Genomic DNA, 14,436 nt, shown 5'->3' on the forward strand with positions numbered 1-14,436 from the left:
GATAATGACGCAGAAGAAATCTTGCATTACCTTGTAATTTAACTTGTGCATCAAAAAATATACCAACCTAATTTTAGAATAAATACAGAATCAACCTACTACATCTTCACAACCAACACAGAAACACTCACCAGCGCATGCCTCTCCTCCTTATCCCGGCTAACCGTGGTCTCTCTATCCAACAACTCCTTCAGCCTATGCACCTCCAGCTTCAACGCCTCCTCTCTGGTCTCCACTCGTTGCAGCTGCATCGTCAGCGCTTGCACCGAGCGTTGTTGTTCTGTGGCCAGCCCGCGTAGTTGTTGTAGTTCGGCCATGTGGGCTTGGGAGGGCTCGGGCTTCTCATTCTTGGCCTTTTCGAGGGATTCTTCTAGCTGTAAGGGCGGTGAATTAGGGATTAGTTTTTTTTATTGTTGTTGGTAATTTGTAACTTTAGTCTAACCAGTTTTACTTGGAATGAAATAATACTACCTTTTGGGTAAATTGCTGGCAAATACCTACCTAGACACAAACCTATCATGACATTCACGAAAATACAGTACTATTTCGAGCTTCAGCCATTTCAACATTTACAATACCCGCGCAGGTAATTTTACTGTTTCTCCTTATAGCTTCGGCCACTTCCCCTCAGTCCTTACACCTACAGTCCAGGGTTCCACCCTAAAAACGGCGAACTCAAGTGTTCCGTAGGTAACCGTAGACATTCAGCCCTCAACTCACCTCCCCCTTCACCCTCTCCGCGTCCCTGGCCCTCTTCTCCAGTTCCCTCATCTTCCACTCGCAGTCTGCCAGCATGCGCTCGGCCCGCGCCGCCGCCTGCGACCGCGCCGCCTCGTGGGCGAGACGCCATTTTGTCGTGTTCGATTCTGCTGTTGCTAGTGCCTGAAAGATAGGAGTTTGTAGAGTTAAGCATCGTGATTGTTTGTTGCAAGTGTTCAAGGTAGCTTATAGGTTCAAGGCTTAAGCAAAAAAGGGTGACCATAAATGGATAGCGTTGGGGAGGATGGAGATATTTCGAAGCCGCAGGTGTAGTACTGTAACGACGCGAATTAAAAGAACGCAAGGTCTGGTAGTTAGAAACTTGGACAACCTTAGACAAGCAGACTTAGATTACGGTCTGATCACGTTGATGATGAATGCTGAATAGTTGTTTTGTCTAGTTATTATATCGGTTAGTTCACTCACCTCCGCCGCCCGTTGCTCCTGCAATCTCTTGTCCTGCTCCAATCTATCTCTCTCTCGCTCCAGCGACAGCACCCTGGACTCCAGCTCCGCTCGCCTCGTGAGAGCATCTTCTAGTTCTGAGCGCAGCTGTCTTAGTTCTTCATCTGGAAGTTAATAAAGGAATGTTTATGAATCCTTAGTAGGCAGGTACCCTGGACAGCCAGTGACTGACGCTATTTTAATCTAACTTACTCTTTTCTCTAATAGACAATCCTAGCAGCATCGCTTATCTATTAAACGAACGTAGCTTGTATGGATTTGACAGATATTGGATAGTTAAGAAACAGTTAAATAGGATTGTTCATTGCTAACCTTGGTGGTGACCTCGCTGCTTAGCTACTTAATCAATCTCTCTTCTTCAACTTACCGTTCTTATTACTGAGCTGGTGGGCGAGGTCCGCGCTGCAGGTTCTGGCAGCCGACAGTTCCTCCTCCAGGGAGCGGCTGCGCTGGCGCACCAGCTCCGACTCCTTGTAGGCTGATGCCAGCGAGCATTTGAGGCCTGCGGAATGGTGAGTGGTTTAATTATTTATTAATACTGAAACGCACAATTTACAAAGAGTAGATTTACAATCAGCTGGTGGACTTAATGCTATAAGCATACGTTGTTACTTACAGTAATGTAATAGCAGTGATATAACAAAATTCGATGTATCGTTTTACGTATTCTCTTATGTAGGTATCGAACTCTTAAAAAAGTGAGAGATAATTATGTGTGTAACTCTTAATTCCCAACCACTTCTGTTATAAGAAAGTAATGTTGGTGTAAACCTACTGTACGACCGTGAAAATTTCCAAAAAATGAATTGACTTGTTGTTGTTGCAGTCCTATGGCACCCCAGAGGTGCAGAGGGTCTCCACTAACGTCCGCCACTTCCGCCTATCTTCGGCTGTACTTTTGGCCTCACTCCAGCTTAGTCCAGCGGCTCGCAGCTCGTTTTCAACGCTTCGGCGCCATGTTTGGACAGGGCGTCCCCGGGAGCGCTTGCCATTTGGTGGCCTCCAGTCAAAGGCTATAGTTGCGGCATTCGTAGCTCCTCTCCGTACAGTGTGCCCTATCCATCTCCACTTTCGCTTCGCAATTTCCTTGCCGATGGGAGATTGTCGGCACAGCTTCCACAGATCTTCGTTACGTATTGTCTTCGGCCAGAAAACGCGTAGGATCGACCTGAGGGACTTATTGATGAACACTTGCAGTTTGTTCGTCAGCCCTTTCGTCACTCTCCACGTTTCGCAACCAAAGAGCAATACGGACTTCACGATGGAGTCGAAGAGGGATTGACTTACCTTTCCAAAAAGGAGAATATTTTTTATTGGTTAGTAAGTAAGTAATTGATTTCCATTGACCTCTGTTTTATTCTAAGTACTTTTATACAATATCTATGTGACTGACATACTTATATCTTATACGAGTTGTTTATCTATCTAACTACTTCAGTACTTACAGTAAGTATTGCTCATTCTCATTACGTTAGGTTCTCATTAAGAAGAAATATGTGTATTCAAATGGCTAATTTGTGCTAAACGTCTCGTTTAACTGTGGTAGAGCTAGTCTTTAACTTTCTAGATACAAAACCGCAGAAAATGATTTCACTTTATAATTGGATACCTTCCTACTCAAGTAGATATTTTATCTAGACTTATCATCGTTATTCAACTACCTACATTAAATCCTAACTAATATTATAAATGCGAAAGTAACTGCGCATGTCTGTCTGTCTGTCTGTCTGTTACTCTTTCACGCCAAAACTAATGAACGGATTTGAATGAAATTTGGTATACAGATGGTCTAGACCCTGAGAAAGAACATAGGCTCCTTTTTATCCCCGGGATTCCCACGGAAAACTTTTTAAGGCGAAGCGAAGCTCGCGGGAACAGCTAGTAATTAATAATCTTAAATGAACTAAATACTTAGCATTAACTATTTCTGCTACACGTAGGTATAAAAAGTTTGCGAGGTGTATTTTATTTGCATATTTTTATCACTTTCCCATTTCATAAAGTTGTCATATATATTTTCCCGACTTTTCCCAAGAGTACACTGAACTTTTCCTGTTAGAGCTCATTCACACGAAGACGAATCGTGATTTTTCACGAATCGTGTTTTTTCACGATTCGTTATTTTTTTTTACGGGAGCAATGCTTTTTATATACCCATGTTCACACGCTTCACGAATCGTGAAAAAAGACGTAGACGGATACGTCGGTCACTACGGTCATTAGAATTTATACCGAATCGTCAAAGACGTATCCCGTGTGAATGCGCCCTTAACTTTCATCTTCACCAGAATTTATTGAGCTATATTAATGTCACTTATTTCTTTATACTTGTTGACTTTTAGTATTTCATCGAGATCTTGTAAAGTTGGGCTGTTCTGAGATGTAATGCCCAATTATTATTGTTCCTTTTTGGCAATTATCCAGATCTTTGTTTTATACCTACCTTTCGCACTACCTTGACGCTATTCTTTTGTCGTTTTTTCGAGCTAATTAGCAAGGTCTCTCTAGCTGTTTTATTGTGCATATTGCTAAGCTGTTTTGGATTGTCCATATTGCTTTCCATAAATTTATGAAAATCGTTGGTTTACAAACTACAGTTTTGTAAAAGAATATAGGTAGGTACCTACTATAACTCACTAAATACTATTATTATGTACCTACTTAATAGGATCTATTTTTGAAATTTGTCTGCTATAATATTAGTCTTAGTAACTACTGTTATATTGATAATTCTTTTCGGTTATTTATCTCATCGTCATATTAAGTATGATCTTTAGTTGGTTCGATGATCATTAACTCAATGCATAATTATATTCTCTCTCCCTAATCCCGCAATTATAATTCCTAATCCCCCCTTGACCCAGCGAAAACAAAGGTCATTATAAACATACTATTGCTACGGCCAATAAATTAGCTATACAATTTGTCATCCCGTCGTAAAACACAGGGTATACCGATGTCGTATCTAGAAATACTAGAAAAGCGAAAGTGGACCTAGGTCTGCCAGCTGATAGTGAATCAGTTGACAGGGAGCCAATCGATATATCTACGTACATAAAGATGGTAAAAAATAGTATTTAATCTTGGTGGTGTGTCGTAGAATCTTGTAGAAAGTCAAAGCGATTTGCTACAAGGAAATATTACAGACTTAAATTAAATGTAAGTTTGAGACGCAAAGCAAAACGTACAGCCCGTGATAATCCATAGGACTATTCACTGCAAAGGCGTTAGGGCAGCTATACTCAAACTGCGGCCCGCGGGCCGCATGTGGCCCGCCGGGCCTATATCAGTGGCCCGCGTGCCATGAGAGATAATAGATAATTATAAATTCTATGTAAAAAGTGTCGGGATTATATCCATAAAACAAAAAATGATTGTTATTCATCCAAATTTATTTTATCACCTTCAAAGTTTGCTCCTTCAGAAACGATACACATACGCCAACGAATTATCCAATCATCATAACATTTTTTTAAACGCTGTTTTCAGAGTTGTGTGCGGCGATTTTTCCTTATTGTCTTCTATCGATTGAAAACAGTGCCTCGAAGTGGTAATTTGTGTTTAGGAAAAAAAGAAGCTATAGCCGTGAGCTGCAGCCATATCTGGTTAATATGGTGGATGTTCGATAGTATTTGTTGAGTGTTTCCTCAAAAATTCATTCACAATGATGATCCTTGTGCGAAAGGTGCGATATCGTGGTGCAAAATCTTTTCTCAATTTTTTTCCACAAATTTGGCCTTTTTAGTCGAATTTGCTGTATTAAATTCTACATAACCCGCAAATAATATTATTTTTCCACCGTTTGACTTTCTGGCAAGAATTCCAAGTGCACAACACCACGATAGTCAAAGAAAACAGTCAACATGACTTTAAATAACAATCGATAGAAGACAAAAAAAATTCGCCGCGAGTACTACACACAACACTGGAAACAGCGTTTAAAAAAATGTTGTGATGATTGGATAATACGTTGGCGTATGTGTATCGTTTCTGAAGGCGCATACTTTGAAGGTGATAAAATAAATTTGGATGAATAACAATCATTTTTTGTTTTATTGATCTAATCCCGATACGTTTTACACAGAGTAGTATTTGCATGTGTTTTTTTATATTATTATTCGATAGTTTACACCGCTTTATAATAGTTTAAAAAAAATGTTTGCGGCCCGCGACACCATGAATTGAACGTGTTTGTGGCCCTTATATAAAAAAGGTTGAGTACCAATGCGTTAGGGGCTAGCATTTCTATATTCTCTCATAGAAGGTGTCTCCACACGGCGATATTTATCGTCGGCGGCGAAACGTCAAATCGTCGCGATTGTCTCGCCTGTGGAGACGGTTCCTTAGGGCCACATGCACCTACATATTAATGGACAACATTTCATTTTCTTTACCCTATATTTTTAAAGATAAAGATAAAGATAAAGATAAAGAAACATTTATTCGACACATAGACAGCAACAACAACAAAAAGAAAAATACAGACTTAAAGAAAAGAAATACATATACAAGATAACAAGGCCAAAAAAAATAATAATAATAAAAAATTTACATTTTTATTAACTATTCGGAAAGGTTATAAAAAATTAGAGGACCCGTATTTTTTTATTTTGTATATACATTAATTTTTGCATGTTATTTTTAACTTTAAAGTTAATTATTTTAAAACCGGAAGTCACATCACATATTAGGCTCAATTTTTATTTTTGTCTATTGCCTTAGTCTCGAAAAAAAATATAAATGTCACTGACAAGTGACATTTAAACTTTGTTTACATGCCAACCAACAAATGGGTCATTTTCAAATGACATTGATATTTCTGATGATACAAAGTAGGTACTTATCACGTAAAAAAATAAGCAGATGCATTTTTTCAGCTATGTAGGCGGTGGCATGCTCTGGGACATATTTAAATAGAGGTCATCTCTTAATAAGTACTAACCATTTTATATGATAAATTAAAAAAAATAGTCAGAAAGTGTCAGAACAGAATTTATGAAAATGACCCAAATAAACAACAACGACTCGATAAAACGTCAACGTCAATCAAAAATGAAAGTGACAGTTACTTTGTTTTTAAATCTATAGGCTTTGATCATCAAAATGCATCGCACCTGATGCATGACGTCATCAGCACTTTTTTACTATTTTATGATTTTCTCGAAAATGATACATCCAAAAAATACAAAAACATTTTTTTTGTGGCCTTGAGAGCTAAATCTCGAAATGGTTTTCGATTTATAGCAGCTTTAGTTTTTTGAAATGTTGTCCATTCTCGATTTAAGCCATAAAATTATATGGACTGACGTTCATTAAATTGAGATTAGATACAAAATCTAGATTTAACACTTTGGTGCATGTCACTCTTAGTGCCGGATCACTCGAATGGAACCTTTGGTTCCACTCGTTATTTTTGACAAACTATAGTACTTAATCTTAATCCTGCTGGACTTAGCCAGTCCATAGGTAGTAGAACTAAGTAGGTAGTCATTAAAAATATAGGCAAATAGGTAGGTGGGCGTACTACTTCCGAAAATTAACAATTTGGCACACATTAAATGTAGTCGACGTAATCTAAGCTAGCATCACCGTCTAGTGACATAATTTCATAATTTCTGTCTCAAGTCTCAACGCTTCTAGTTTTGGCTGCCATTTCCTACTAATTCAACGATTTGTCAAACTGATATTATACTAATAACTATCTAATTTAATATTTATCAGTATCCGTGTAGGTCATCATCGCTTTAGATATCAGTAAATCTGTCTTTTCAGTGACTAGCTTTATTAAATTATAGTACAGCAATGTGCATCCAAGGAATTTCTAATAAGTCATTGTGTATCTAATGATAAGTAGGTACTTGATCCCGGAGCTAGGATAGAAAAAAATATAGGTAAATTAGAAAAGAAAATGGTTCCAGAACTGATCATTAAGGAAAGCCTATTACAGGTGCCCCCCCCCCCCTGCAGTTATTTAGTGTTTTTTTTTATTGGCAGAGATAATACAATACTCCAATGGTCTTTGATCCTTTAAACAAAAACGTTGCAAAACAACCATTGCTACAATAACCCAAAATCTCTAAAAACATATGCAAAAGTAGGCGTACCCCAAGGACCAATTCTACGAGCACTTTTATTCCTAATTAAAATATTTATCTATCTATTCATAAACTATCTCCAACTCACGTTCAATCTCATGGTCCTTCGCCTCGATCTCCTTGCGGCACTGTGCGATCAGGAGCCTGGCGTTCTCGGCCTCCCCGACGCGGGAGTCCGCTAGCTGCGTCAGCGAAGCCACCTGCGACGCGAACTTGCTCTCCTGCGACACCAGCGACTTCCTGGAAGGTAGGTAGGTGAACGGTTTAGCGTTGTAGATGTAATGGGTCGATTACACCTAACGAGTACAGTGGCGAGTCAGTGTACTCGGCCGCGCACTCGGTCACTTGCTAGCCGTTCATTGGTCGAGGATCGGCCTAAGTCATAAGTCATAAGTCATTTATTCATAATATTACGATTACATGTCAAAATTTAAATACAAAATAATACAATAATAATTTATAATTACCAATAATTAATTTCCTTTAGTAGATGTCACAATATAATTATAAGATTATAAAAAATATAATTTTTATACAATGTGTAAATAAGTTAATAAAATTAATTTAAATTAAATAAAAGATTAACTAGGTAGTTACAACATTCACTTGATAAATTCGTCAAATCTATAGAACGCTTGCTCGACAAGCCAGCGTTTTAGTGCGGACTTGAACTGATCATGGCTAGGTGCTTCCGTGATGGCAACAGGCAGCTTATTGTACACCGCGGGTCCCATGACATGGGTGAGCTTCCCAGACTTGGCCAGCCCGCGGCCCAGGGCCATCAGTTTGTTGGCCCGGCGCGTATTGCGATTAGGTGTAATCGACCCATAAGGTTTTGGACTGTTGGTTGCTGGTTGACTGGGGTTACCACCACAGATCGTTAGCAATTAAGAATCCGCAGCTTCGCTCGCCTGCCAATCATCTTTCAGATCCGGTGGTGGTAACCCCACTGAACTAAACCTAATAGTGCAAATTGGAAGCGGACGATAAGATTTGTTGCAAAAATAAAATAAAGACACAATAATAGTCTAAAAATTAAGCATTAACATTTTTCTTATATATGATGGCAGAAAAAGCCTGAGATTTTGGGTACCTATTACTTACAAAACATACAGCGTCTGACCCGCATGGTACCTACGCTAAGTTTGCATTCGTGCAATCAACAAGTCCACAACCTCAAGAATACGGGCATAAAACATTGTGTTTCATTTATAAATAGCCAACTTTTAGCACTTGAAATTCTTCTTGAACGTTAACGTTTATTTTTAACCATCTCTATCTTATCATCATCAGCCTTTAGCAGTCCACTAAAGGACGTAGGCCTCTCCCAAAGCACGCCACTGGATGCGATCTTTAGCTTTCCGCATCCAATCATAACCAGCCACCTTTCGCAAGTCGTCACCCCATCTAGCCGGAGGGCGTCCCACACTACATTTGCCTAGTCGCGGCCTCCACTCCAGAACACGTTTACCCCATCGGTCATCGGTTCTTCGACAGATGTGACCAGCCCATGTCTACCTACTTAGGTTAAAAGTCTGGGCAAAAGCTATTAACAATACTATTAACGTTCATCTCTGTTTTTTTGCTTTACACCAAAATACTGCTTTCCACGAATTTTAGAGTATTTTTGACATTTCAAGGGCGGTACTTTATACTTGACGTAAAACTCTCTTGTTGACGGATTTGTGATTCATAACGTCCTACCAAAATACGTTGTTGAATTTTATCAGTGGTGTACTCTAAGGGCCCCTTGCACCAACAAATTAAATCTAGATTTAGTGTCAAATGTCGATTTAAGAAACGTCAATCCATATAAAATTTAACACTAGATTTAATATGTTGGTGCAAGTGACCCTAAGTGTAGATTATAATGCAGAACATCGGGTATAAGGCAGAGACATCTGACCCCTATCAGAAGCATTGTCACTATGAGAGGAAACCTGACCCAGGTTTCTCTACACCTGACCGTACTTTGAGTTTACTGGCAATGGCAATGTACTCGTATCTTATAAAACAGATTTTTTCATATCATCACAGCACAAAGAACACACGTCCAAAGACAATGATAAGATTTCACCCTCTAGTAACATTACTTTTGTTCTCGTTCTTTGTTAGATTGTTGAAATATGTTCTCAAGGGACCGTGTTATAGTTTGGTTTATTTCCTTTGTGCGGGCGTGACTTTCAGTGGATTTTAGTATTTATTTAAGGAAACGCAACAAAACAAAGCTCTTGTTTAGAGTTGATGACGCGGCTGCCTTCAAATAAGTCTTTGAACCTGTGGGGTTACCACCACCGAACATTAGCAATTAACAATCCTTACGCAGCTAAAACGTGTCGGTGGTGGTACGGTAGCTATTGCTTTACACCGCTCGCAGAAGATGGGTGCTATGTGTTTAAACTGTTTAACTTTTATTTAGGTAGGTATATCGTTGTCAGCGTTAATTCCGAAACAGATTTTAATGCGATTTTTTTGTTTGAAACGTGCTTATCTTTATTAGTTTAATGAAAATCATTCAAATCATATTGTGTTTTTTCGCGCGGGGATGAACCTCCAAAAAATGACAGTTGTTCGTAACCACTAAACTACGGCCATAACTTCGCTAGAAAGTTTATAAAAACCACTTATGAAGATCATAAAAACAATATTTTCGATATGTTTAGACAAGACAATAATAAAACATCTGCACGAAAGATTTACGAGTTTCGGTGTAAAATGGTTTTTATTTTCGGAAAATAACATCAACATACTCCAACCGGATACACAAGATACTTAATATTGTATTAAAAATACTATGCCCTTGAAAATGCTTTATGATTAATGAAATTACATATATGCTGCATTTGATTAAAAATAGGTAGGTACCTATTGATCACATAAATTATAGAAGCCGATAAGGTCCCTAGGTCTGGATCTAACCTCTTCCAAAAGCGATAAAGAACGCCATAAACCTGGTTACCCTACTCTGGCCAACATTTACTTTCTAGTTTAGTTCTTATAGAAAGTATCTAGGTAATAAAATTATAAATGATATTCAATAAAAATCGAAGTTGACAAGAAAAGAAGAAGATACGTTTTCATCTTTTTAGTGAATTTTATCTCCAAATCTCCGTACAGTGGAGATTATGACAAACAACTATAAGTATAGGCACAAAAATGCTGTAAAATATTTCATTTTCACGAAAACATGAAAAACGATACATTTTGCGTTGGCCCTGCGTTCTCGTCATTAAAAAAGGTTTACAAGAGTAGCTGAAAAGATTTACTTTATGTAATAGAACTTACTGCGTATCAACTGCATCTTTGAATTCAGGCTTGTCCTCTTCGTAGTCTTCCTCAACTATCTCCTCAATAATCTCAATTATTTCCTCACTGTCACTATCCGTAATCTCGCTCTCACTCACTTCACTCTCACTCTCACTCGCGACTAGAGTTTTCACTTCACTGCTCAGGTCTTCACTTGACCCATTGTTTTTATCACTTATCTCTAAGAATCCACTATCACTATTGTCACTGGAAATCCTCTTACACTTATCGTCATCATCGTCACTGCCCTCTATTGTGATTTTGATGTCGGCTTGTTGACCGGTGTCTGTGTCGTTTATATTTTCTATCACAGTTTTGTTGTCGTTTTCGTTTCTGCTGACTGTAACTCCTCCGAGCCTCTCATCGTTGTCGGGAACCTCATTATCCTCTTCCGCTGACTCTTCTTCTTCGGAAGAGGTAAGAGATTCGAACGACGAGTCCACTTCGTTGTCGGTCTGTTCGTCACCGTCATCAAAAACTATACGTTTTCTGAATGTAACCCGTTTCTTCCCGCAATCCGACCTGTCGTCGTCTGAACAACCTTCAGTGTCTGATCGAGGAGGTTTGAGATTAGATTTCTTTATACTAACTGGAGATTCAAATACTTCGGAATCGTTTCCATCATTTTTGTGCTGTTCGCCCTTCATATTATCCGCTTCCTCATTTTGCTTCTTGAGAAGCTTTTGTAATTCCTCTTTCAAGTCATCTTTGAATGCTCTAATCTGGCCGTCCTCGTCCCTATCATCTATGGTTTCGTACAGCGGTTCATTGTGATACAGGGCGTCATTGCGGCTATTTTTCTTGTCCACGGCCTTGCTGTCCGTCGCCCCCATTAGCTCTTTCTCGGCATTTAATTTGTCGATGGTGCAGTCTATGCTCTTGGCGATCTCGCGGAGCAATGTCTCGGCGCGTTGTTTCTCCTCTAAATTCGGCTCATCAGACACGTAGACGAGCGACACGTGCTGCTTCTTCGCTTCGATCGGTGATTTATTTGCGTATTTCTGCAGGACCAAAGCTTTTACGAAGTCGGCGTGGTCGGGTGCGTCGTCGGATGTATTTTTGGCGTCCGTGGGTGCGCTGACGTCGTCCGCGCTGCGAGTCACCTCGCACTGTTTGTACGTGCTGTCCAGTTCGGCGCGACTTCGCTGCAAACTCACATCCTGCGTCTCTTTCTGTGGCGAGATCTCCCGACAGGACTGAGCGCGCGACAGTTGATTGTTTTTCCTGTTCCTCTTCTTTTTCCCCGCCATGATGTTGTGGAAAATGCCGCCGCTGCTAGACTTTTGATTGTAGACAGTCTGCGGTATGAGGAGGTTGACTACATCTTTTTGTGTGTTCGTTTTTTCGTTCGTTACATCATGGTGTTGTCTAGGCGCGCGCGCGGCGACTGCGGCGGCGGCGTCATCCTTCGGGATATTTCGGGACGCTTCGGGTGTTTCCGCCACGGGCTCGGGCTTTCCCGCGGTTTTCTTTCGGAAGAAGCTGAACATGGCGCTGTCAACGCGTGCGTTCCAAAATCATGTCCAGCCGCCGCGAGGGGTAGTGCCAAACTGCTGTATAAATATCATTTTAGTATTTACGACGTAAATAACGTCCTAATCCGTGCAGATTTATTTCCGACTCAAGTGAAATATTCGGTGCATGAACTGTTTACTAAGATATCTCCTAGAATCTAAGACCTAGATCCATGATAATTCAACTAGGTATTTGAAAGAACTTACAAAATTACTCGGAAAAAAGGAATAATTTGTTAGTATAGTAGTTAGGACGGTATTTAACAGCCTACTTTTATGTAAGCACTTACAACTTTTCATAGAAAGTACGTACTTAAGTAACTTGAGTTTAACGGCATCACAAAAATGCAATGTAAGTAAGTATTTAAATTATGTAAGGCATATATCTTGCAGCATCTAGGTATTTTTATTTACGTAGACTAAACAGTACCGTCTTAACTTTTTGAAAATAACATTGTTTTGTCGTTACCTATCGTTTATATGTGAGGTGAGATAAAACGTTAGAAAGATATAATTAGGCTCGCTGGCAAAACTTCAAGATTACCCAATACTGTAACGACCTTCCTACAAAGCTGTAGATTTTGTAAACAAAAATCTAATAAGACGTATTTTCTAGTCAAAAACATAAAGTTAACACCCTAAGGGCCTGTTCCACAATGTCTGGGTAGTGGCTACCTGTCGGGTAAAGTTGATGCTGTCACTGTCAAAAAAATAATAACAGAGAGTGACAGCATGTATTTTACCCGACAGGTAGCCACTACCCAGACATTGTGGAACAGGCCCTAAGTGTGGAAATTTCTCGTACACGATGCGAATGCACAGAGACACCGTACTGCCACCTAACATAATCCATAAGCAGTGTCGCCCTCCACTCCAGACAAAGTAAACATCAGTCAGATCCATACAAGTTACGTCAAATTTGACAAGCGAGTGATGTAGTTTTAAGAATTTTATTGCTAATGTTCGGTGGTGGTAACCCCATAGTAAATACAGCTACGTTCAGCATTCACCATCATTAGTACTTATCTAAAGCTATAAGTATGCGTTTTTAAGTCAAAGCTAATGTTTGAATGAATAACTATGCGGTTTGATAGTTTGACAAGGTACAAAAGATGAAGCGTACAATATGATACTCTGCCCACAAACGCACGTCATTCTTCGGACGTTTCGTTTTAACTAAAACCGGAAACTAATAAAAACATCACATTCATTCTGAGATCAGCTGGCCGCCGGAGTCTCAATGTTATAGTGGTGGGACTCTGCAGGCCGGTACTGGAGAATTTTATCGATAACAAATCAGTAAGTAGCTTATTTTACCAGCTTCGTTATGAGTGATTTTGAAAGTTTCAAGGTACAGTTCTCCCATATTAATAATGCACATGCAAATCTTCGCAAACTGTCGTCTTCCCGGAAACACCCGAATCATTGAATCGTAAAAGCACTTGCATTTTGATCCTTGTTCGAAAGAAATAGTAGTCAATATCATGTGACACATAATCGAAAACAATTTGGGCGGTCGGTGGCTGTCACCGATCAGTCAAGGGTCTCAGGGTCAAGATCAGTATCACTTTTGTGGAATTATAAAGAGCTGCAATTACACATCGTTCTTGTTATTTTTTTCAAATGTGAATTTAATTTCAACTTTAATTATTTTTGACGACCCCATATTATGAGGCACATTTAAGAATAAAATATACGTCACATTGATAGACTTCACTTAGCCAATAAAGCCACACCCAAAAGACCAGTTGTAATTGTTATTGTAATTGTGAATGATCAGTGCTGTAAATACTTTTGAACTGAGATTTTAATGTAAACCTGTGTTTTAAATCCATATTTCTTCTTCTAACATAAACCTTGTGTTATTCAAACCTTATTTCATCCATATTAACACCAGCTTGAGTAAGACATTTGAAAAGTACTGTAACATTTTCGAAGTAAATTTTAATATTATGACAATATTATGAATTATCGACTCAAATTTCGTTACTGATAAATCAATATCTCTTTTAGCACCAAACACATAAATCTAAAAAAAATGCATGAAGAAAATGCACATAACCACTCTAAATACATATCTAAATACATGGCGTTCGGAAATACGACCGTTGCCGAACAATGGCGAAGATTTCTATGCGCATTATCAATTTTGGGGAACTGTAAGTACTTACGTGTTTAAGTATACTGAAGGATATCGTTCAGCTTTACCCGATAAAATAAATTATTAAGTAATTAAGTAAGTAGGTACATTTGTTCATAAACTACTACTTCTATTCATTGTAAACTTTTTACTGCTA

At 39.0% G+C, this 14,436-nt stretch overlaps 1 protein-coding gene across 1 annotated transcript in view; it reads right to left on the bottom strand.

The window, feature by feature from the left end:
* LOC105392603 (paramyosin) overlaps positions 1-14,436 on the bottom strand; it is a 43,708-nt gene that overhangs the window by 12,858 nt on the left and 16,414 nt on the right. The window contains exons 2-7 of the mRNA XM_048629808.1: positions 10,605-12,175; positions 7,408-7,559; positions 1,592-1,726; positions 1,186-1,328; positions 721-882; positions 132-374 (exon numbers count right to left, since the gene is read on the bottom strand). Of these exons, the coding sequence (XP_048485765.1) occupies positions 132-374; positions 721-882; positions 1,186-1,328; positions 1,592-1,726; positions 7,408-7,559; positions 10,605-12,115 (2,346 nt within the window). The 5' untranslated portion in view covers positions 12,116-12,175. The remainder of the gene's footprint in view (positions 1-131; positions 375-720; positions 883-1,185; positions 1,329-1,591; positions 1,727-7,407; positions 7,560-10,604; positions 12,176-14,436) is intronic.

The sequence above is a fragment of the Plutella xylostella genome, chromosome 24 (genome assembly GCF_932276165.1).
Source record: "Plutella xylostella chromosome 24, ilPluXylo3.1, whole genome shotgun sequence".
NCBI lineage: Eukaryota > Metazoa > Arthropoda > Insecta > Lepidoptera > Plutellidae > Plutella > Plutella xylostella.